Genomic DNA, 24,592 nt, shown 5'->3' with positions numbered 1-24,592 from the left:
GCAGCATGTGGGATTTTCCCGGACCGAGGCACGAACCCGCGTCCCCTGCATCGACAGGCGGACTCTCAACCACTGCGCCACCAGGGAAGCCCCAGAATGCGACTTTCTTAAAAGTAGAAAGCAAGAGTGAAGGAAAAAGATCAACAGCGGTCGCCCTTGCTTTTATTGTTTTCGATTTTTAACGTAGGAACCTCTGCTTCCCTATCCACTGCAATATTAAAATGAAGGCAGGAATTTTGCAAAATGAGGAAAACACATTTCGGGAGAAAACCGAGCGCGGGTGGGGGTGGAGATGGGGGTAGGGATGGGGGTGGCAGTTCGGGGAAAGCATCGGTCCTCCGAAAGAAGGAAGGGAGGTTGCTGATCGAAGCCTCTCTTTCAAGTTAACTGTCCAATGACTGGAGAAATAATGGAGATTCTCAAACCTAGTTGAGGTCTTCAGTTTATTCTACCAGCGGTGCGGCCTCCGGACCCTCTGGGATAGCGGGTCCGGAAGCTGAGCATACGGAATCCTTTGTGAGTCGGTCCGGGTCGTTCCGGGGCCCGCGCCAGGGATGCGAGAGAAAAGAGCGAAACGGAAAAGAGCTCGCCCCGCTCGGAGTTTCGCTTTCCCCTCCCAGTCTCGTAGGGGCCCAGGCCTCCGTTTCCGGCCCACCTCGGCCCAGAGGTCAAATAGAAACCCATCTCCAGGTTCTGGGCGAAGGATTTGGGGTTGCGCTCTCGGGCATCTGGGAACAAACGCTGCACCCAAAGGGCCTCGGAGTGGGTAAAAGATAACTATTAATAATTTGGGAAATGAAAGCGAAGCTCGGGAAAGTCACTGCGGCCTGGCCGAGGGGAGAGACACGGGTTCTGCTTGCTGGAAGCAGCAGAGTCTGCGGCCCGACTGGCCCGGGCGCCCGCGTCCGGCGCTGGAAACCACTGCCAGGTCTCCCCGCGGGCCAGACCTTAGCTCCAGAGACTGCCCGGTCGACTGCGTTCCTGCACTTTTTGTTGCTGCCCCAGCCCCAGACAGACGCGGCCTGGGGCCAAGCCGTGCTTCGGAAAGCCCGGGGGGTGGGGTGGGGCTGGGGGCACCCGCGCAACCCAGGCTCGAACCCCGAAGCTGCGGGCAAGTCCAGAGTGCGATGTCCGGCTCCTTCGGGGCCCCTAGGAGGGGAACTTACCCTTTCCAGAAGGCCGGGCGCTCGCTCGCTCGCTCGCTCGGTGCTGGGTAGGCCTAGCTCTCCTTTCAGCGCCGCCAGGGGCGTCTATGCGGTACGTTTCGCAACTGAACCTAGTGTGTTTCCAGTTGCGCGCAAAAGCTTGTGCGCATCCGCCACGCGGCTGCTTAGAAGGTATGCCCCCTGACGAGACTAATATTAATAATAATAATCGTCATTACAAAACAAAATAGAGCGCCTCGTCCCTCTGCAGGACCCGGCACTACAATTTTTCTCTGCACAAATCACCCTCCCGGACCCCGCCCCCGCCGGGCCACGCTGGGACCAGTTGCATCCCCCGACCTAGCTAAAGGAGGATTCGCAGAATGGACTTCTTCTAAGCGAGAAACGCTGCGGACGACTCTTTCTTGCTCCAAACGTCTCTGTGTCTTTTCCCCTCCGCGATTAACCCAGTAATTACTTCTATGCACGCCGGCAAGCGGGCAGTGAGTTATCGCGTCCCAAACTTAATCAGCTAGAGAGGCGCCTCAATGGTCATATGCTGAGAGCTCCTCCTGGGAAAAAATTTTTTTAAATAATGAGAAGACTCTTACCTCCTGCGAGAGACCTCGATTCCAACCGCCCCCCCCAGCCCCCGCCAACTCGGGTTTTTTCCAATCCATGGGCTGATGTGGGCTCCCACCTCCCTTCGCCAAAAGACCCCCTCCCTCTCCCTAAGCAAATCGATCTTGTCTCTATTTGTGGCTGATGTCCGCCACCCCCATTTCCCCAGAGAGCGTTGGATCTGTTTATTTCTTTATTTATTCCCGTGGCCCAGGCGTCTGAGACTTGTGGCTGCGCAGACCCGGGCGGGAGTGATAGGCGAAGACGGAGAGGACTCAACGTCCCGCCGCTGCCCCCCAGTCGAGCGTGACAGCGCGCGGGCCGGTTGCGTGACTCGTGACGTCTCCAAGTCTTATAGGTGCAGCGGCTGGTGAGATAGTCGGTATCGCCTGGTTGCCTCTTTATTTTATTGGGGTATGCCTGGTAATAAACAGTAATATTTAATTTGTCGAAGACCACAAACCAACTTCGAGCTGGGAGGTACACACTACTCTTGAAAGACGCTGGAAGAAGGCTTGGCCTAAAAGGGGTCTCTTTTGAGGGGTCCTTTCCAAACTCTTCATCTGAACACACCCCTCCCAGCGAGGCGTTACTCTCGGCATCTGCGCTGTAAAGAAGAGGTAGGATTTTTGGAGGTGAGTGTCGCCCTGGAGAGCTCTGGGGTGGGGGGTAGAGGATTCTCTTAGCACTGGCCTGCCCACGGCCCCTTGGCTTCCCTCCCCAGCTCGGCCTTGATGAATCCACTCCACTCCCAGCCTTGCTTCTTTTTTTCACCGTGGAAATAAGCATGCACCCTCTTGCTCGCAAGAGTGTCACCTGGCAAGAATAGATTCGCCCTTGAGATTTCAAAATCCCAATTTAACTTGGTGGCCCGCAGAGTCTGCACTTCACAAACTAAGTGAATCTGGGCCAGGCAATTACTTGGGGAAGTACAGATTCTCCCTCTCGGGAGGGACCCGCAGAATATTTATGGGAATTTATTTTATCCGCAAATCTCTGAGAATGTAAAGGGATTGGAGAGCTCTTTCTGGATTTCCCCTTCCTTTTTGCCAGAGATGCGGAGATGCAGGCTTTTCCTGAAGCCATGTTTGTTTTCCGTCGTTGGCCGGGGGTCGCCCCCTGAGCGAGCCCAAAGTCCTCTGAGCTGACATTTTGGAAGGGTGAGGGTGTTTTCACAAATAAATAAGCTGTCTCAGCAAAAGGCTGTTTGAAAACAAACCTGGAAGGTGGAGTGAGAACTCTAGAGAATGCTTGGGTTGGTTTTCTCCCCAGTTGCTCCACTTTTAGGGTTGGACAATCCACTTAGGAATTTTGCAGCGATGCATCAGGCCTGCGCTGGGATTTTAGTTCCCGGGGCCATAGAGGATGGCACTGAGGCAGCCTCAGATCTCCCTAGCGGTTCTCCTCCCTCCATTCCTCTCCCCAGACCTTGGCCTGCAGGCTTGAATCTCTAGACAGAGGCTGAGAAAAGAACAGGGTGACAGAGACATGGGTGAGAAACAAAAACGGGGACCCTGATGTTTGTTCCAAGCACTAATTCTTGACTTTCCAAGCTGGGTCTGCTCAGGCTAAGACCTACTGACTGTGTTTATGCTTCTATTGACCTCTTCAACTCGACCCTCAAAATAATACATTTCAGATAGGGGGAGGGCAGGGAGAGGAGGCGAGTGGAGATGAAAACCCCAGCCAGCCCCCAGTGACTGTTTGATTATTTTAATAAAACTGGGCACTGCCTTGTGTACACCTCCAGCACGGGAGGTCTGGTGGCCCTGAGGGGGTGGGAGCGCAGGGCGATTTCTGGGCATCTTTGATCTTGGCCCCCATCCCCACGCACCTTCACCCTGCCTTCACCCCGGAGTCTCTCAGAGTCGGGGTGATGAGTGGGGGTGGGGGGAGATATCAGGGCGGCTAGTGGCGGCAGGCTGGGCCAGGCGGGGTCAGGCAGTTCTCCGTCTTGAGGTCAGCAGTGGAGAGAGAACGCGGACGAGGCTGCAGAGGAGGCTCCCAGCGCGTGTGTGCACGCCTCGTGCGTTCCTACTCCGTTCTCTGCACAGCCGCGTCACCCAGATTACTTCCCGGGCAGAAGCCGAGCGGGTTTGCGATGATTTGTGCAGGATTTTTTGCAGCCTCCGAGCCGCGCTCAGAGAAGCAGAGATGGATGGAGGTTGGAGAGCGGGTGGAGAGGAGGGGGTGATCTCGAGGTCTGGGTTTGAGAGTCGTGTTGTGATTTGAGTGTTCGGGAAATCTAATGGAAAAGGTGGTTGGGGGAGGGAGTGGGAAGGGAGAGGGAGGAGGGAGGAGGGGAGGGAGAGAGAGAGAGACAGACAGAGGCAGGCGGCGTGCAGTGGGAGCTAGTTGGATAGGCAATTTCAGTACTTTGTAAGCATCAAGGCAGCCCAACGTCACCGAGCTCAGCTGAGTCGGCTTGTATTTCTGAGAGAGAGAGAGAGAGAGAGAGAGAGAGAGACAGAGAGAGACACACACAGAGAGAGAGACAGAGAGAGAGAGAGGGAGAGAGACCACTCTTACCTCGGATTCCGGAACTTTAACCCTGAAAGCTGCGCTCAGAAAGGACGTCGACCATTCCCAGGCTCCCTCTTGTCTCCCAGTTTTCCCTCCCTGTGGGCACAAGGGAGAAGCAGGGCACTGAGATTATATTATTGGAGGTGCTCCCGGAGGCTGCTTGTTTTGCTTCCTTCGGAGCCCTTCTGGCGCCTGACGACTTGGAAGTCTTCAGGGAGCGCGAGCGCAAGCGGAGGAGGTGTGTGTTGAATTGTGGGCAGTCACTGCCGAGGCTCCCGCGGTGGGTCCTCCTTTGTAAGCAGCGGTAGCCGCTGGTCTGGGGAAGCAGTCCCCCCCATAGACCCCGGAGCCACCATGCCCGCGCCCCCGCCTCGCCGCCGGCTTCCCTGCTAGGAGCCAGAAGGGATGCAGTGAATGCACCGGCTTCACCGAGCGAGGTAACAGTTCCGCAGATGGCCCGGGAGGCTGGGGAGGGAGCCCGCCGGCCGAGCCGGCTCATGGAGGCGCGGAATGCGGCACTCGAAGACTGGCCTCGGATTTTGCAGGGCCCGGCTCGCGGAGATTTTGCGCGGCCCGGAGCTGTCCGGTGTGTGGAGCCGAGGAGGCGGCCGGGGCTGGGGGAGAGGCGTTGAGGTTTGCAGGACGCGCGGCCCGGTTCTGTCAAGCCGCATCTCGTTCGGCCCCGCCAGCCCCGAGCTCCCCGGGACCCCGGCCAGGGCTCGCGGTGGGATTGTCCCTGCGGCCGGCGGTGAAATGGAAGCGCACGTGGGGCACGCCAGCCCCACTTTCTTTTGTTATGAGCAGGCTTCGGGGGCTCCTATCACCGCCTCCCCCAAACCCCAAGGGCGTGGTGCAAGAGGCGGCTTGGGTGGGAGTCGGGCCTCAGAAGCTGATCTTCTCCTCGGCACCATTTCTGGGTCTCCGGCCACTGCAGACCCGGGGTGGGATCCAGCTTTTTGCCCAAGCGGCTGCTAAGATTTGGGGGAGGGGGGATGCATTTCTTGCGCCTCCTTCCCAGTCTTCCCGGCTTTTGAGGGAGGAAATCCCTACTTGGGAACGTAGAGGATGTTGGAAGGAGATCAGAGCAGGAGGCAGGCTCCTCCAGGCTTGAACCGTTCTGCAGCTGTTATTTTGTGTGTTCCAACCTCACATGCCTGTAACCCCGGGCCATTCTGCAAGTTGTGTCGGACCTCAGTGGACGGTTCAACGCCGGAAGCCCAGGATTTATCCGGGCACCACTCTGGCGTCGCTAACCCCGAGCTTGGGCCTGCAGTTCCAGCGAGCCAGGCCCGACGGAAGCTCGGAGAAGCTCCTCTCGGCCAGGCCGCTCGACAAAATGCCCGTCTCGGGCTGGAGAGCCGAGAAAACGAGGAGAACGCGCCCCCAGCGCTGGCCTCCGGCACCCAGCCGCGCGCCGCCCTCCGCACCGCTGCGCCGCCGCTTTCCTGCCCTTTCTGTTTGGCTCCTTTCTACTTTTCATGTTGCTTACGGTTGGGGAAAAGGGGAGGACTCAATGTTAAAGGACTTTTCATTTCAAGGCCTGTGACTGATAGAAGATGAACGTGAATTCTCAAGACCTGGTTTCTGGATCTCCAGCTCTTTCCTTTCCTATGTTTTTGGTTTTTGCGAGAGGCGGGTTATTTCAGGCATTTTGCCTGCTGCAGAAAAATATTCCTCTTGTGAGTTTTCATAAACAGGGCTCTGCTGGCCTCTTGTAATTTGATGAAGAAAAAAAAAATCTCAGAAGGGCACCGGGTTTGTGTTTTGTTTTGTTTTTGGTTCGTACCCAATGGCTTCCAAAAATACCCAGGCCTTATCTTTATTGGCTCTCCCAGAAGTCCAGACAAATTTGACGGGCAGCTCGCTTATCGCGGGGGAGCCTGCGAAGGGGAGATGCGGGCCTCGCCTCCTCCCGCTGTGACGCGGGTCTTTCGCAAGAGGCTGTGCGTGGTCTTAAAGTAATAGTAATGATAATCATAACGGGACCTTCTGCAGCCTCCTTCAGCTGGGGACGGAGGCGCTGGTAGCTGGAAACTGCGGGTGGCAGCCAGTCACTGCCCCCTCCTGTCACCAGAACTGTGCTTCCAACCTTCTCTTTTTCTTCCTCTGCGCCCCCCCCACCCGTCCCCCGCCATCTGTCTTTCTCTTTCCTTCTCGTCCTCAGAGCAGGACCCCGAGCGGTCACAGGGCCCCGGGCTCATCATGGCCGACGCAGACGAGGGCTTTGGCCTGGCTCACACACCCCTGGAACCAGACTCCAAGGATCTACCCTGTGACTCAAAACCCGAGAGCGCGCTAGGGGCCCCCAGCAAGTCCCCGTCGTCCCCGCAGGCCGCCTTCACCCAGCAGGTAAGAAGGGCCTCGGGGCCCTTTGCAGGAACCAAAGCCCCTCTTTCGAGTGTTTGGGCAAGGGGGGTGGGCAGTGCCCATGATCTGCCCCTTTTCTTTTCATCCTTGCTCAATTCCACCCTTCCCTGCCGTGCCTCCCTAAATGCCGGTATAGTCCCATCCACTTTATTGTGACGATTATCTTTACGGCCAGAGGATTTTTGAAATACATTGAAGTTGTTAGGGGAGCCTCAAAGATCCGGCTGTTTGGGGCCAGCGAACAATGGCCCAGATCATTTCTTTCCTGCTACACTAGGTGTAAACTCGGCTTGAACGCCTCATTAAGGGTCGGGTCAGCGGCCGCTTCAGGCCGGCATGAGCGATGGCTTGACCCCTCTTCAGATCTTTCGTAGCCTTCGCCTCCTCCCGCCTCCTCCGCGCCACCGCGCAACCTCGCGCGCTGCACCGTTTGTCTGGCGGCCGGGACCTGGTGGGCTGGCTCCGCGGGGCCGGCGGCGGGGAGCACGCATGGCTGGGCCGGGAGGGCGCGGGGAGCCCGGGCTCGCCTGGCTGGAAGCTGGGCCCGAGCCGAGCGTGAAGCCTCGCCTCTCGCCCTGTGCCCTTCACCCCCGGCGCCCTGGGTGCTCAAGGCGTCGTCCGCAGACCTTGATGGTTTTGGAATGGGGTGTCAGAGGGCTGGAAGCGGGGTGTCTTGACCAGAAAAGATATTTGCACACAGCTAAAACCCTTCTTTGGAATTTAGATGTCCTTCCTGGCTTTTTCATTGTCTCTCTCCTTTGCCCTTCACACCTCAGGAAGATGCGCGTATATTTGTAGTGAGACAGTGGGCACGCATTTTCAGAAACTTAAGAGGTTTTCTTTCAGGGGAAAACAAATGTACTTGTTAGACGTTTACAAATTATTGCGAAACGAAGACTTTGTATGTAATTTTTTTGGTATGGGTTTTGTAAAATAACTTGTAGTTGAAAGTAGAAATGTTAAATCGCTTTGCCCATAATCCAAACAACTTGAAATGAACGAAGCTGGATGTGAGGAAGGCCTAGGAGGTATGTTAATATAGACGTTTGAGAATTAATTTTTGTTTGGGATTGTGGAAACCTATTATATAAATATTTAAAATTTTATATTTCACCTGTGTCTACATATGCACTGCCATGGTGAGAATAAACACGCATATATACAGTGCACATCTGTCTATTTTCGTGTGGACATCTGGGTGTCTACATAAGAAGATCCTAGGTGGGCTTTTCAAGATTGAGGCTGGGTTTCTTTTTTTCCTTTTAGCTGCCCCTTGGCTAATGCGCATTGGGATTGATCCCATTTTTTTCTCAGCCCCGTCCTCCCCATGCACATTCTGGAACACCCTGATGGCTGGGTTTTTTTTCTCTAGCCTTGTGTTGGTGGCATTAGAAGGAGACAGCTCTGCACTGTGGGGTTAAGACCTGCCCGGGAGAGAGCATACACAGGGCAGGGGCTGCTCCAGAGCCCAGACAGTGCTGCAATGGGTTGGGGGCAGTTTTCAGCCTATGAGCCCACTGGCTCGAGGGGGAAGGAAGAGAAAGCTCTGTGTTTTGGGGGAGTTTGGGGAGGGAAGGCTCATTGACTTTTCCTCTCCTTATAGGGCATGGAAGGGATCAAGGTGTTTCTCCATGAAAGAGAACTGTGGCTGAAATTCCACGAAGTGGGCACGGAAATGATCATAACCAAGGCTGGCAGGTGAGATGGTCACCTCTGTGGAGAAGGTACAGGGAACTTGTGGGAGAGACTAAGAAAGGTGTGGGAGACCAGTAAAAGGGGAGAATAGAAACAGAGAGGGAGGGGGAGAGAGACAGAGCGAGAGCGAGCGAATATGAATATATTTCATTTGACCCTATTCTGGTTAAAGAGGAGAACGGTGAATTCCTCCAGTGATGTCCCATTGTGAGGGGAAAAGCCTGAAAGATTCAACTCAGGGACCTGGGCGTTTCTTCCACCTCGTATATAAGAAGAAGCAAGAGCTTGGGAGGCTGTGCTATCTGGATGGATTAGTAATAAGAGGAGGGATGAGGTGGGAGAGCCAACGGGAGAACAGAGAGTTGCAGAGACACACAGAGATGAGACGGGGTTTGGGTTTCATGGGATCTCAGACTCGATTCCTGGCCCAGACCCTCCTTCCCACCCTCCCTGACCTTGGAGCGGTTCCAGAGTCCCACCCGATCGCCAAACTCGGAATCGTTGAATGTATTCGCTACCTCTTTCATTGTTTATAGAAAGCAGGCGAAGCCTTTGAAAGGGAACCGGTCTACGCCGGGCTCTATATACAGACACCGAGAAACACGGCCGTTTCATCAAGACCCTCACCCCGGAGTTCCTCTTGAAAGCTCACAGTTTTAGCTAGAAATGCGAGACTTCTGGGGGAGGGGGTAGGAGGGTCGTGCAACTCGGTGTCTCAGCGTCTGAGTGCGCCCGGGTGCGGGGACAACCCCGCCACGTCCCTACCTGTGCTGGACTGGCCCTCCGCGTCCCTGAGGGCAGAAAGTCCCAGTCTGCGCACAGCAGGCGTGTGAAGCCGAGCATCCGGTAGGCCGAAGCCACCGAGTGTGTGAAAGGGGCGGGTAGAGCCGCCTCGCCAGACGCCCACCGCTTCTGCAGCCCAAGCCTCTCGCAATAAACTGACAACAGTGACATTTATTATTATTTGAAATTAAACAATGTGTGCTCCCCCGCTCGGCCCGAGCGAACAGGAGGCGCGTTCTGTTTATACCAAAGAACTCAGGTCCTCTTCCCATTCCGCCGAGGAAGGAAAGGGCGGCCGGGGCCTCCTTTTTCCCTCCCAAGCCTGAGCCAACGGGATTTAACTATAAAAGGCCTGCGAAGCCTCCGGCGCCTCCGCCTCCAGGCGCGCCCGCTCGGGCAGATAAACACCGCGAGGCGAGGCTCCAAGGCCAGAGGGAGAGGTCTCCACTCACCCCTTCCCGCCATCCCTGAGCGAGCCAGGTTCCAGCAACTGGTCCTTGCGCCCCGGGCGGCCTTGGGAAGGCTTGCTTTCCGGGGCGCCCTCCTCCCGAGGCCGGATGGAGACGGGGGGTGTGCCTGTGCGCGGAGAGGGAGCCGGGCACGGCACACGCGGGGCGGCGGAACCTCCTTCCAAGCACCAGATCCTCGCGCACGGCCCGGTTCCTTCCGAAACTAAATTTCTTTGAGGAGGGCCAAAGCGTTTGGACTCTCTAAGGAGGAGTGCCAGGCGCCTCGGAGATGCGGTGGGGGCATTTAGGGAGAAATTCCTGCGCGACACTCGTGTCAGAGGTCACGCACCGAGCTGTATCCTGGGGGCGGAGTGAAGCCGGGACGTGCCGTGGGCACCCACGCGCGGGCAGCCCCAGGGAGCACCCACTTGGGTGCCCACGTGACGCGCAGCGCTGCTCAGAGCGCCCAAAGCACCTGGCTGGGCGGAGGAAGCCAACTTTTTTCTTTTCCTTTTTTTTTTTTTTTTAACAAGCCTTTTCCTGACCCCAAATTTAAAAAGTAGGTGTCTGGTTCTGAAAAGAGTCTTTAGCAAGAGTTGAAATGAGGGGTCCCTTTCAGGGCTTCCTCGAAACCAGTCTGTAGAAGTCCTCGCCTTCTGCTTTCTATTTCCTCTTGTAGATAGGTATAGTCCCAGCCTGCTTTCTCATCTCTTGGCCTTTCTCCTCCCCATAACTTGGAGGGAAACCTGGGATGGATCTTGGCAAGAGCGGAGCAGGGACCGCGTTTCTCTTCCACGATCGATTCTTCCATTAAAATTTGTGGACGCTCAGAATGTTTGCATTAATTCCCTCTGCCTCTGTGTCTCCTCCTCGTCTGTCCTAGGCGGATGTTTCCCAGTTACAAAGTGAAGGTGACCGGCCTTAATCCCAAAACGAAGTACATTCTTCTTATGGACATCGTTCCCGCCGACGACCACAGATACAAGTTCGCAGATAATAAATGGTAGGCACCGTAGCGGCTGGCGGGGAAGGCAGGGAGGACCGTGCAGACCAAACTTCCCTCTCCCCACTGAACCAATAAACATTGTTTTGAGCTCCTACTGTGTGCTAGAGGTTTTTGCTGCCCCTTCCGCTGCATCCTCCTGACCTCACCCTGCGAAAAAAAAGAGCAGCCATTAGCCCCCATTTTATAAACGAGAAAACTGAGGATCAGAGGAAGTAAAGTGCCTATGTCTGATGCTGCACTGGAGGGTTGTGGATTTTTAAAAAGGGCATTGTTACCAAGCGTTGGAGCTATTTCTGGGGGCATAAACCATTAACAGTTATTTTTTATGAGTTACCTGCTTTGAACATGCCTTTTTTATGAAATTGCAAAATCAGTCCGGGGTATTTGAGTTAGACAGGCAAGAGAGGAGAGGAGCATTCCTTGGGTACGTTGCTCCCGCGGCTGCCAAGAGTGCAGAGGCTTGAAGACGAAGCCCCTTTGGAAAGCCCTCAAGGAGTGTTCCCGAGACTTTTTTGCACATCCAGGCTTCCAGAACCCGCCAGTTGTTCATGGGCAGAGAGACGCTGCGAGGCTCCCCACGGCGCCCTTGGTGCTGGGGGAGGAATTAGGTGGAAGGAGAAAGAGCCGGGCGGCGGTGGTGGTGGGAGCGCTCGCCTGGACACCAGCTCCAGGCTTTCTGCGCATCTGGCATTGCAGATGCCCAAGCAAGACCTGAGGGTCAGGCCATTTCCAGATCATTCTCGTAGTCAGCAGCCGTTGCTTTGCTCAAGAACCAGCCGGCACCGCGGTGCACTAAGTCTAGGGGGGGTGGCGCCTCTCCTTGGTCTAGGTCTGTGACGGGCAAAGCGGAGCCCGCCATGCCGGGCCGCCTCTACGTGCACCCGGACTCGCCGGCCACTGGGGCGCATTGGATGCGGCAGCTCGTCTCCTTCCAGAAACTCAAGCTCACCAACAACCACCTGGACCCATTTGGGCATGTGAGTACCTCGTGCAGCTCTTCCTTGTATCTTCAGGTTCACACCTTCTCTTCCTCACCTGACTCTCCTCTCCCTCTTCTCCAGGACTGTCTCTCTCTTCTTCGTTCCTCACGCCCACCCATGCTTCTTTCTTTGCTCCATTTCACCTGCCTTGGTCTTTTACTCTCTCTCCCTTCTTGACCTGGCCTTCCTTTCTCTTCCCCCTTCTCTCCTCTTTCTCATCTCTCTTTCCTTTTCTCTTATTTCTCACACCTTCTAATTCTTCCTGGCTGTCTCCACCTCTCTCCTACCCAGACATCTCCCCTTTGCAGTCCTCCCTGTGGTCCACTAGTCCACGCTCTGGGTGTGTCTTTCCTGGGTGGCTGGCAATCGAGCCCCCTAGGCCTCCTGGCCTGGGGCTCTCACCCTGCATCCCTGCTGCCAGTACCCAACCCACCTGCCTTTGCTGAGGGACAGGGGTCATGGGGTGACTAAGGCAGCTCATTCTGGGCCTGGAATTCCTGTTCGTTCAGCCTCATCTGTGATTAGGGGTGGGGAGTAGTGTTTCAGTCCTGCAGAAAACATGGGCCCTATAGCTCGGCAGGTACTCAGCACAGACTGCAGTGGTTGGACCACGATGGGAGCTGTATACCTTACCTACCTCCTTGCAAATCCTGCCATATTATGGGGATGTTCTGGCTGAAAGGGAGACCTGAGGCCCCCTGCTTCCTCTTTTACAGATGGGGAAACCAACCCACCAGAGGCGAACTCCGGTACTCCTGCCCCTTTTAGCTCGACGCTCTTGGGTTTATCTGTTTTTTTCCCAACTTCCAGCTTTCCCCCCTCCTCCCACCATGCCCAGAGTGGGCAAACCAAGATCAGGGCCCTACACCTGGAATCTGGACTGGCCCCGAGAGAGAGGGGCCTGATGAGCTCCCTGAAACTGCAGGATCTTGAGTGTGCAGTCCGCCACCCTCCAAGAGAATGTGTAGCTTCTAGTAGATTCTCTATAGGGTATCATCCTCTCTTCCCCCAAAGAAAAACAAATGAACAGAACACTGATTTGAGGGAAAATGTCCCTAAATCTCTTCATTGGAAATAATCACCGGGACAGAACGCAGTCTCTGAATTCAGAGTTTACAGCCCTTAGTTTGATGATTCCACCAAACAAGGAGGCTGGTTCTCTTAGGGCATTTGATCCTCATAGCAGCCTAGAGAGGAGGGTGGAAATACACAGCCTTTATATGGAGTCCGGGGGAGGGGAGGTTACCTGCCTGAGGTCACACAGCTTGTATTTGGGAACAGGGATTTGAGGCCAGGTCTCTCTAATTGCAGAAGTGGCCTGCATCCTGCCACTTTGGAGAATCAACACACAGGGTTCCCAGTTTGGGGACGTGAGGGGATGGGGTACAAATGCATTTGATCCGGAGGGAGGACAGTTTGTGAAGGTCCAAATGAGAAATCCGTTCTGTGGGGCCTTAGGGCTGAAGCACTGAGTCTATGGTGGGAAGGAGACCAGGGCCCTCCACTGATGGGCTCAATGCCACTGTCTGTACACGTGGTTGGTGTGAGATCGGACTGTTGACTACTGGAGAAGAGAGAAGGAAGGCCTATTCCCCTTCTACGCTGTAGGAAGGGAGAGGAAAGGGGCGGGGGGGGGGGTGCGTTTCTAGGCAAAATGCCGGGCCTCCTTTGCGTTTAAACCAGGGTGTTTTGCCTGCAGCGGCCAGCTCGTGGTGCATCCCAGCGCAGACGTGACCTCCACCTTGCGTGGGTGTTGGCTGGCTGACGGTGTACCTGCTGTCCCTGCGGATGCTTTAGGTTAAGCGCTGGGGAGAGAAGGGACCATTTTGTAAAGGTCCTGCGTGCATCTCCCAGGACCGCGTCCTTCTGGAGGCTGGGCCTCCGTGGCACCTTGGTCTGGGCTCCTTAACTTTCCCTCTGCGGCCCGGGTGTGCCTTTGGGGTGGACCCCCGGGGAAGGCGCGCGCACGGTCCCAAGCCCTGGGCGCCCCTGTGAGTTTCAAGTCCTTCCAGTTCCGCGGAGGAGGGCGCGGTGCTCTGAGCCGCTCCGGACTGACCAGTTGCCACGCATTCCCACCCCAAACTCCGGACTTTTGAGTCCAGAGCCGCCCTAATGAAATTAAGGGCCATTTAGATCGCCCTCGCGCTGATGTCTCTACACTGTCCCCAGCCGTCAAAGCAATTTGGCTAAGCCGGGATGGTGGCCGCGCCGGCCCGCAGGGCCCCGCTGCGTCTCTCTGTCGCCACGCCGCCCCGGCCGGCGTCGCTATCGGTCAGGGGGGCGGCCGGGCCGCGGCTGCCGGAGATTAGAGCCGCGCGGCCCGGGGTCGGGGAGCCGCGGGGTCCCGAGCTTTTCGCCCCTCCCCCGGCCTAGTCGGGCCGCGCTCCCCTCCCCCTCCTCCAGGTCGGTTTCAAGGGTTGGCCCGAGAACCCTGCCCCAGGGTCATCCAATCAAAGACACTGAGACTACCTCCGCCGCTCAGTTTGCGGTCCTGGGGTAAAAGCAGGCCAGATTTTTCAGCTCGTGAAACGCGGCAGTTCGCCCATTCGGTGGGTATAGATCAGGACGTTTTGAGAGATATTAGCGTTACCAGCTTCCCGGGAGCATCAAAAGCACGGCGCCATCAGAACAACAAACTCAGTTGTTTTTAGTAAAGATGCGCATCTTCTCCGGAAAGTTCCGCTCCAGCAAGAGTGTGGTGACTGCACACCCCCTCCTAATATTCACAATGGTGGCTGTAAGAAGAGCTGCAACCGTGAGACCCCCGACTAGTCCCTGGGAACCCCCCCCCCCCCGCCAAAGACATGGAGAAGATCGAAAGGAAGGAGAGAAATATTCCCCCCAAAGCAGATGCCACAGTGCTGTCTGGGGCCAGGTCTGGGGCTAATTCCGGTGGCGGATCCTGAAATACTGTGAAGTTGGAGACAGGGAATCTCAAGGGCAACCAGACCCCTGTTTGATGTTAGGGGTGGGGTGGGTGCTTCCCTCCCACCCAACTCACACCCTAGAGTCTCCCCCTTCCCACCATTTTCCTCTCTTTTTCCTCTGATATTTCTTCCAGTTCTGCAAATGCTTGGTCTCTTCCTTTGCATCTCTTTGAGCCTTTTTTTCTTGGGCGGGGGTAGTTATATATATATATGTTTGTTTATTTGTTTCTGCTGTCCTTTCATTCCAAAATCGTTGCCCAGGCGTCCTTGAGGGGGGCACCAATTCCTTGCCCCAAACTAGCTTCACTCCCGCTGGGGGGGACATGCCCTACGCAGGGAGTTAATTTATTAAACTAACTTTATTAAGCATTCTGATTTACTGCTGTGTGTGCTCTGGGTAGATTCCTGGAATATTACCCTGGCCTTTTCATATGGAAATTGTCATTTTTGAAATGTTTCTTTTTAATGAAATCACTGGCTTCTTTTCAAAAACAGGAGAAAAAAATGGGACCTTTTCTCCGAGAGCCTATATAAGGAACGTAATTTTGGGGTGGAGAGTGGGGCTTTATGGAAACAAAGGGGTTTGATTTTTCTTACAATCTCATTTTCTTTATTATTTTTAGATTATTCTGAATTCCATGCACAAATACCAGCCAAGATTACACATCGTGAAAGCGGACGAAAATAATGGATTTGGCTCAAAAAATACTGCATTCTGTACCCACGTCTTTCCTGAGACTGCGTTTATTGCGGTGACTTCCTACCAGAACCACAAGGTAAGCCCAGTACCCAGGAACCGGCGGGCCTGGGGCCGCCCGCTTGTTTGCATGAATCGAAGTGGCTTTATGGGCACCAACTTCTACTTCAGTGGGCCGGGGCAGGGACAGAGCTGCAGCCTAAGGATCACAGCTGTTTGTACTATATTCATGCGGTTGGCACGAAAGTCACACATACACACACACACACACAGCCCAGATAGAAACGAAATTATCAAACCATAGATGACCACGTGGTATCAATGCTTGGTACTCAAATGTAACAAGGAGGCATCTCGCTGCAGTCGTGAAGTGATCAGTGAGAAGAAAGGTCCCTGTATTGTCCGGCTCCGTGCTCTTGTGTGGGGACGTGGTGCCACCCTTCCTGGGACCACTTTTTCTGTGGGGGGTCAGTCTCCTTCCCTCCTCCACTCTGCCTTTTAGATGCATTTCAATTCCAATCGGGGCAGGTGGCAAAGTTGCCGGAAACCTTGAGCTTGGGTTTTCCCAGATGCTTCCTTAATTGTTTCAGCGATTACTGACCCTGGACCACATACTAAAGCAAGGTTGGCATTGCTTAAAACAAAAGCAAAGACTGAGTAACCTGTGGCACTAGCTGCCTGGATCAAAGCTCTGGGGACTTAAATATGATCCTGCAAAAATACAGCTTGGCGAGGGGAGCATGCACGCGGCCAATGCATCATTTGGTGGCTGTAGTGTGGTATAGAGGTGGGATGTCGCAGGTGGATTGTGTCACTGTCAGACCTCCACGCCGTTCGAAATCCAGGCCCCGATTTGGGCCATTCAAGGCTTGACCGTGATGTTGGAACAGGGAGCCCCATAACCGCAGGTTGGGGGGGAGTATCTTCTATTCTTGCCCAGGAGAAAGGGCTTGTCTTGACTCGTCATGGTTCATGTCTGTTCTTTAGAAACCTGAGTGCACGTGGATTCATTTTATTGGGGGGGGGGGAGGGCAGGACTGAATGATTCCTAAGCCTCATTACGGAAAGATCTGGAATCAGGAAAGGCAAGATATAGGGGCTGGGGAGAGGCCGCTGCCGCTGTGGGATTGTGGACCGTTGGGCGTATTATGAAGTGATTTGGGGTTAGAGGGCTGTGGGAGGGGAAAGTAGGGGGTCCATATGGGATCAGTGAGGGCGGGTCATGTGGATGACTTACCCAGATGGACGTGGGGATGGGGGGGCCCTCCCCCTCTACAGCTCCTATCCCTCCCCAACCTGCAAGGGAAAAGTGGGGTGGAGGGAAGGTATAGGGACTGTGGAGCCAGGCAGGAGAGGCCAGGGTAGGGTGAGAGATGGGCTTAGCACCCTAAAGCCTCCAGTCACCTCTTGAAGGTCATTTCATGCAGTCTGTGTGTTGGTTAATCCCCGCCCCCTGCCCCCATGAAGCAAGGGCAGTAACGAAATGCTGTGGGTAATCTCCAAATTCAGATTGTCAATGACCAAGGCAAGCTGTGATGGATGGTCACTTCCAGGCCACACGGCCTGTCTGGGATCCCAGGCCTTGAGAGAGCTTCCTTTCAGCAGAAAACTCACTCACCCCCCTCCCCCCACGCCACGCAATTACTTTTTAAAGGGAAAGCAGGATTCTTTTTTTTTTCTAAGTTCTTCCCACTCGTTGAACCAAGAAGAGCGAAAAAGTAAGGTCAAGTGCCCTGAAAGTTCCAGCACTGTTTCAGGCTAATTTGAGGTTGGCTGCTAGAAACCTGTTTCCTCCATGGCTGTTGTAAACCTATGTTTAGCTTTGTGGTGATGGCCACAGGGCAAAAAAAAAAAAAAGGAAAACATAGCAACCAGGATGCTCAGTTCCTCATATATATGTATGCTTAGAGCCTGCTAGTCCCGACAGGGGGTCCAAAAATATGTGGGATCTTTTTTTTTTTTTTTTCTGCCAAGGAAACCCATGTTCATCCACGGAGGACAGGAAGTGATAGACACATGAAAGTGATCTGTTAAAGAAACACGTGGGTGTTCAGGTCTTTTGGGGGAAATTCCTAAGTTCTATGTAGTAAAGATCTTAGGCGGGGTCCATCAGGAGTGGGTGGATCTGGGGGACCACGCATTCTTTCTCTGTTTATAGCTTTATTGAGGCATAACTCATACAGTAAACTGCACTATTTGATGTATTCGATTCGCTAAGCTTGACATATGTGTATATCCATGAAACTATCACTGTAGCCACATAGGAACATGCTCCACATCCCCTAGATTTCTATTTAAAAAAAAAAGTCTTCTCCAGTGAATATATTTGGTGATCTGTGTGTGTGGAATGCCTGTCCAATGGGGTGTGTATGTGTGAGTTTTGAACACAATCTAGGAGATGGTGTATCTAAACGCTCATGGGTCTCAAAACGTGTGTCTCCAAGTATGCATTTGGATATATGTATTTTGTTTTTGTTTTTGTTTTTTTTTCCAGTTTTATTGGGGTGTAATTGACATACGTACTGTTTGAGTTTCAGGTATATAGCATCATGCTTTGACTTACCTATATCATGAAATGATGACCATGATCAGTTGAGTGATGGATATAGCTGTATTTGAGGATCACACAGGAATTACTGATTTTCTTCATTGGTTGGGCCAGGGAGCCCGGTTGTGCTGTACATATAGGTCTTTTTAGCCAGCCTGACATCCAGAAGAGGGATTTCATAGGAGAGCACTTTCAGTCACTCTCCCCCATATGAGGTTTTCCCCAGTATTTAGTTATTGAGTACCAAAGACACCTATTTTCTTTGTCAGGAGGAAGTCTAAAGCAATGGATTTTTCCAGTAGAATCCAGGCCCTTGCAGACATTCCTCGCATGGATATATGATGTGTGACTTAAATAAGCAGGTCAGGTTGAGTGTGATTTGTGGACTCTGTTTTGTTACTTTATTGTCCCACCTGGACGGGATGTTGAGACTCCTGGCTTCATGGGTAGAAGCCAACTGAGCTGTTCCTCACCCTCCTGTAGGGTTAGGATGAGAATCTGCAGGCAGACTGCCTGGGTTCAAACCCATTTGACTTGGGCAAATGATTTAACTCAGTTTTCCCTGTCTGTAAAATGGGGATAAGAAGAGAATTTATTTTTTGTTTTTTTGTTATTGTCTTTGTGGGGATTAAAATGAGATAATCCGTGGAATGTGTTTTGTGTAGAACCTGGTACAGAATCAGCACAGTGTTAGTGATGATTCCATTGATCGACTACTTAGCTGATCAGTTTAATAACGGGGCAACTCCATCCAAAACATGCGTGTTGGAAAACTCTTTGCCTACCCTATTTTAGAATCTGAAAGACTGAGATTTTTAAATAACTTCTTATTACTGTGGTTGAAACACAACTACAAATGTTAGTCTTTGTGGTTTAGTTGCTTCATTCCGTGGTTGCATTTTCAATCCACGGACTGTTTGCCCAGCGTTATGCTTTGGATAATTGCGCAGGGAAAGAAAAGCAGTCTGTGAGATTAAATTGCCAGGATAATTTGGAAAAATAAGAGCCACCAATTTTGGGTCCAAAGGGCTTAGTGCCTCCAGACTGATTTGGAGGCAGGTACCAGGTACCAGGCGGAGATTAAATTGCCAGGATAATTTGGAAAAATAAGAGCCACCAATTTCGGGTCCAAAGGGCTTAGTGCCTCCAGACTGATTTGGAGGCAGGTACCAGGTACCGGGTTCATTTCTTACACTGCTGTCACACACCTGTATACCATGGAGTTCCAATGACACGACATATTTCCTGAGCCCAGCTGTGGTCCCAAGCTGGATTTGGGAGTTATTCCCTCAGGTGGTTGACAGCTTGAAAAAGATACTTAAACGCTCGACTCTCCCCCAGCGACTGTTCACTCTGTGAAACATGTTTTTGGAAGGTTTGCGCTGCAGTTGTCAGCAGCTCCCAGAGCAATCCCTAGAAATATTTAGGTGTTAAAAAAAGATCACATGGGCATTTCATTTCACTGCTTTTGCAACAATGGCTTTGTATGCAAGCATGTCTCTCCCCCGACATTAACTTACTTTGCCATTAAAAGGCATTTTCCTCCTGCTTATATCATTGTGTATGGAGCCTGTATTTATGAGGTATGAGCCTTCTGCTTGGGACCAGGAAATGAACCCCTAAGAGAGAGACATAATTAAGACTTTTGGCCCTCGAGAGGGTTTTCTTTTCTTTTTTCAAAAGTGAGAATTTACAACAATTATTCTCATTAATTTTTACAACCTCTGTCTCACTGGTTGGAGCTGGTATTTATATTTGTTTCCCCCACCACCACCCATGCCCTTCCCCTGGATATCCGGTTTTATGCTGATTTTGGAGGGAGTACATTTGTATGACGAATGGAAGTCAATTTCAGTGGACCCTTTGGGTAGAACTCAGACATCCAGGTGTATCGGTTTATGTGCCCGTGAGTGACTAGCTCTGTGTTAGGAAGGGAATATCATAGACAGGGTTATGGTAAGTGAGGGGACAAGTGTGAAATAAGTGTGAAATCAGATGGACATTTTTACCTGCACCTAAGCTTGCATGTTAACTTTTCTCAGGGGTAATTCTTATGTCCAATAGGCATCTACACTAAGACATAGGTAAGACCCACACACCTAAGTGTATATCTAGCAAACTGTGCGTATCCTTTGCCATCGTATTTTTGGAAGCTATGGTGATAAGAGCAAGAATTAGGTAGTAGTTAATCTGTTTGAGGTGCAAGGAATGGGTTTGAGCAGAAAATTTTTGCTGATAAAATACCAAAGCCACCCTTTTCTTTTTTTTCTCAGGGTAATTTTCTTATCCTGAGCTCTTGGTGGAACAGTGACGTCATGGAATAGGCATTAATTCAGCCCTGATGCCACACCCTCATTGTCTTACTGTCCTCAGTATATTCAGGGGCTGCCTTCTGTCACCGGGTGGGTGGGAGGTACAGAAGTCGGGATAAGGATTCCCTCCACCCCTTTTCAAAATGATCTAATTTTTACTTAACTTTTTGAGAATTCCCCTCTCCCCCTTTAAAAAATGATTTATGATCAATTGGGTTGCATTTTATTGTCATAAAACCGGAGTGAGAAAGAAATCCCCACTAGGTGATGGGCTTTTGGACTCAGAACTGGCTTGAGGAGTACACATGTTCAAGACTGTTTTCCAAAGAGATTTTTTATTTTTTATTGCAGTATCATTGATCTACAGTATTGTGCCAATCTCTGCTGTTTGCCAAAGAGATTTTACAGACGTTTCTACTCATTCTGAAGAGTTAATTCAAAATCAGAAAGTTGCAGGAATGGGTACAGTTAAAAAAAATGAAGGAGGAGGGAATGTGTATACATAGAAATACCCAGACATATTTAAAAAGTTTTACAATTGATTTTATTTTTTGGAGCAGTTTAAGGTTCATAGTAAAGTTGAGTGGAAAGTACAGAGAGTTCCTGTATACCCTCTGTCCCCCTGCATGTACAGCTTCTCCTGCTCCCAGCATCGCCGCCCAGAGTGGGACATTTATTACCGTTGTTGAACCTACGTTGACACATCATCACCCAGAGTTCGTAGTTTGCGTCAGGGTTCACTCTTGGAGTTGTAGACTCTGTGAGTTGTTTTTTTTTTTTGGCTGTGCCATGCAGCTTGTGGGATCTTATTTCCCTGACTAGGGATGGAACCCGTGCCCCCTGCAGTGGAAGCGTGGTGCAGTGGAAGCGTGGAGTCCTAAGCACTGGACCGCCAGGGCAGTCCCTAGACTCTGTGGGTGTAGATAAATGCATAATGACACGTCTTCACCATGATGTATCCTACATCATGATTCGTTTCACTGCCCTAAAAATCCTCTGCGCTTCTCTCGTTCATCCTTCCCTTCCTCCTAACCCCTGGCAACCACTGATCTTTATGCTGTTGCCATAGTTTTGCCTTTTCCAAGATGTCATATGGTTGGAATCACATAACATTTAAAAAATGTTAATTTTACATATATATTTTACTGTGGACACACACACATATGTAGTAATTTTATGTTCATGGTAGAGTCTTGGAGTTAGAAGGAAACTTTATAACACCACCTCTTCCAGAAAACTGAACAAACCAGAATGCTTGCCCCCAAATGGACAAATTGTGGGTGCGTTCATCGATTAAACCTAGTTTTGCAAAGCAACTACTTGGTTTCTCAAAGTCTATAACGATACTACTGGGGATAGAGGAGATAGTTTTGTGGGTACTTGAAGGTGATGGGATCACAAAAAAAAATTGTTCTTATTCCAATTATCTTTCTATTCATTTATCAGAGAGGAGTCTTATTTCAGTACCAGTTTATGATAAATACTTCTCTAAAAGTGTCGAATTTTCCCTTGCCACAAAGAGAAGGCAGGCCTTAGGCTTGGAACTTTCCGGGGGTACCAGTAGAGGGAATTTTTTAAAAAATTAATTAATTAATTAATTTTTGGCTGCATTGGGTCTTAGTTCCGGCACGTGGGATCTTTTGTTGCAGCGCGCGGGCTCTGTAGTTGTGGTGTGCGGGCTTAGTTGCCCCGTGGCACCTGGGATCTTAGTTCCTTGACCAGCGATCGAGCTAGTTCCCCGACCAGGGATCAAACCTGGTCCCCTGCATTGGAAGGTGGATTCTTAACCACTGGACCACCAGGGAAGTCCCAGTAGAGGGAATTTGATATACTTATTTTCTTTTTATTGACTAGCAAGTGATTCCACTTTGACGTATAGAGAAGTGATATAATTATTTTTATAATATAAATTTAAATCAAAAGTGGTTTGATTTAAATAAAAATATTAAGCAGACCAGTGAACAGGGACTGTATAGATACGATAATGATGGTGAAGGTGACCTTGGAATGACTGGCCTCTGAAGAATGCTGCCCTGGTTTCCATGAAGTGATTATATATATAAAAATTCAGTTCACACACAGCTTTTAGGAAATACTTCTGGCAAACTCCATAGGGATGCACTCTTTTACCTAGACCTGCTACCGTACGCTCACGCTAACAGAATACGTGTTGATGGTTTCCATGAAGGTTCTGGACCTTGAACCAAAGACCCTGTTCTATCACTAAGTTGTGTATAGTGCAACAAAAATTTCCAAGAAGAGGGCTCTCTCTTTCTTACCTAGACAATTTTTTTTTTTTTGGACTTACCGTGCGACATGTAGGGTCTTAGTTCCCCGACCAGGGATTGAACCCCACTGCCCCCTGCAGTGGAAGCGCGGAGACTTAACCGCTGGACCGCCGGGGAAGTCCCCTTACCTAGACAATTAAAGAGTTTTGAAGCTGTTTGGTAGCTATCATATACATTATAATTTTATATGTTGGTCTTTATTTAATTAGACACCATTTTCCACCTGAGCTAGCAAACTGTATCTGTGAAACTATGAAATGAACGTGAAATGAGGTATAGTAGGATTTTGAGAGCAATGATCAAGACCTTCCCAATGGAGATTGCCACGCTGCAGGAAGTTGACACCGTGTCAACATGGTACAATTTTCCAAGGAGCAGGGGGTGTACCAAGTGTTGAGGCCAAGATTGTGTTTGAAACACAAAATGCTACGATTTAGAAAAAAAAAAAAAAGCCACTCCAGCCGGAACGATGCAGAGTAGGACTCCAATTAATGGGCAAACTGAAACCAGGTTTTCTTCCCCTTTTAAATACAATCTGATCTAGGACATTTTCCTCCTTTCGAATGAAGTGATGGGTCCCGTTGATGTGACGGGCTTCACTTGCTTCTTTGGGTTGCCAGAAGGTTGCATTTCCATGACACTTATTATTAGCCGGGTCCCGAGGTAGTCTTATAACAATCAAGTGAAAACGGAACTCTCTCTCTCTCTCTCCCCTTCCTTCAGATCACCCAGTTAAAGATTGAAAATAATCCCTTTGCCAAAGGATTCCGGGGCAGTGATGACATGGAGCTGCATAGAATGTCGAGAATGCAAAGGTAAGAAAATGGTGTCCCCGCCTCTGCACTCCCCACCCCCACTAATAACACAGGTGAGCCAGCAACACCAGAAGTGCAGGCACAGAGAAATGGGGTCCTCTTTGCCATCAAGAAAAAGGAGAAAGAGCCTCTTCAATCCCACTTTCTGGTAACCCTCCAGAAAGGTGGTTTCCTCTATCAGGCAACGTGGAGTGCGTAGCTTTAGGGGAGAGCATGTCGGAGGGCATGTGATGGTCTCCATCTGCCTCGGGAACAAAAGCTACAATCTTGTCCTATTTCTCTGTTGTCTCTCTCCCTCAAGTGAAGTCCGCTCTCTCTTTCTTCCCGTAAGTCACAGCCGATGAATGATGTTCTTTTAGGCAACAGCTCTTGATAAATGAAAGGGAAGTTAATGGCTTGAGTTCCTGGGGGTGATATACAGACAAAGTTGACACCACGTGGTGTCCCAGGCATGGGGGATTGGAAGCTGGTGATAAAAACTGCTCGGTGTTTTTACATATCCTGTGGTCACGGTCGCTGATATGATGAATAGAAGGGGCTGTGGAGAATGGGAATTTGGTCTGATTTGAAAGGATTGTACAAGCGTTGCCAATTTTGTTAAATATTCTCTCTACCTCTTGGTAGAGTTCCAAAATAACTTACCATATGGCAAGAGAATTAGAAATATATCTTGATCCCTTTGACCAAGAAAGTTTTCTTCCTCTCTTTTTGGTGGGTTTAGTATTTCAAAATAAAATGAGGTCATTTAGGAAGCTTTTCCTTATCCCTTCTGGAAGACACGAAAAGGGAGAGTTGGGCAAATGGACAGATGTAGCCATTCAAAGGAGGACAAGAGACCTAAGAAAGAGAAAGAGAGAAAGGCCGCAGCTTTGTGGTTTGAACATTGGGTTTAGAAATGCATGCCGTGGAAATTGTTTTCAGATAGCGGGCTTACCAGACCTAATTTTGCATGCTTTTAAAAAATAAATATGCCATTATCCTCAGATGGGACACGTATACCACACTCATATGAATTCCTGCATTCATAACTGGTTTCCTTCCAATTGTGGATTTGTAAGACGCTTTTTGTGGCGAAAATAACGAAGTTCTTAGATGATTATTTAGAAACATTTTTGGCTTTACATGTCTACATTTGGGAACTGGAGTTTGGTTTAATCTATGGCCGTTGGAAGAGTTGACAACAAATACCACTTAAAGGTGAAAGAGGCCAAACTATTTTCAGCCGTAGGCTCGGGATGCCAAGTTTTTATTTCTATGGCGTCTAAACCCCCATCCTATCCTCATGGTCGTCTGTCATCACAGCAGCTTTGCCGTTGATGGACAGTCTCATCTTGGTCCTCCTGCAGGTAGGGGTCCAGGCTGTGCAGGTAGGGACTGGTTCCAGCCTGCAACTGAATACCTTCTTCCCTCCCCCACTTCTTCCTTCCTTCCCACAA

At 51.1% G+C, this 24,592-nt stretch overlaps 1 protein-coding gene across 3 annotated transcripts in view; it reads left to right on the top strand.

Annotated features, from left to right (window-relative positions):
• The first annotated feature begins 1,794 nt into the window (after positions 1-1,794).
• Positions 1,795-24,592, top strand: part of TBX5 (T-box 5) — a 48,605-nt gene continuing 25,807 nt past the window's right edge. Inside the window, exons 1-7 of one of the 3 annotated variants that reach the window (XM_029229541.1) lie at positions 1,795-2,401; positions 6,454-6,638; positions 8,260-8,354; positions 10,467-10,586; positions 11,419-11,566; positions 15,120-15,272; positions 23,065-23,156. In XM_029229541.1, the coding sequence (XP_029085374.1) occupies positions 6,492-6,638; positions 8,260-8,354; positions 10,467-10,586; positions 11,419-11,566; positions 15,120-15,272; positions 23,065-23,156 (755 nt within the window). In that variant the 5' untranslated portion in view covers positions 1,795-2,401; positions 6,454-6,491. Of the gene's footprint in view, positions 2,402-4,595; positions 4,727-6,453; positions 6,639-8,259; positions 8,355-10,466; positions 10,587-11,418; positions 11,567-15,119; positions 15,273-23,064; positions 23,157-24,592 lie in introns of those variants that run through there. The other 2 variants (XM_029229551.1, XM_029229559.1) reach the window with 2 other exon arrangements.

Source organism: Monodon monoceros, unplaced genomic scaffold (assembly GCF_005190385.1).
Source record: "Monodon monoceros isolate NGI ecotype Baffin Bay Population unplaced genomic scaffold, NGI_Narwhal_1 Super_Scaffold_1, whole genome shotgun sequence".
Classification (NCBI taxonomy): Eukaryota; Metazoa; Chordata; class Mammalia; order Artiodactyla; family Monodontidae; genus Monodon; species Monodon monoceros.
The sequence above is the reverse complement of the archived record's forward strand: the minus strand, read 5'-3'. Positions and strand labels throughout refer to the sequence as shown.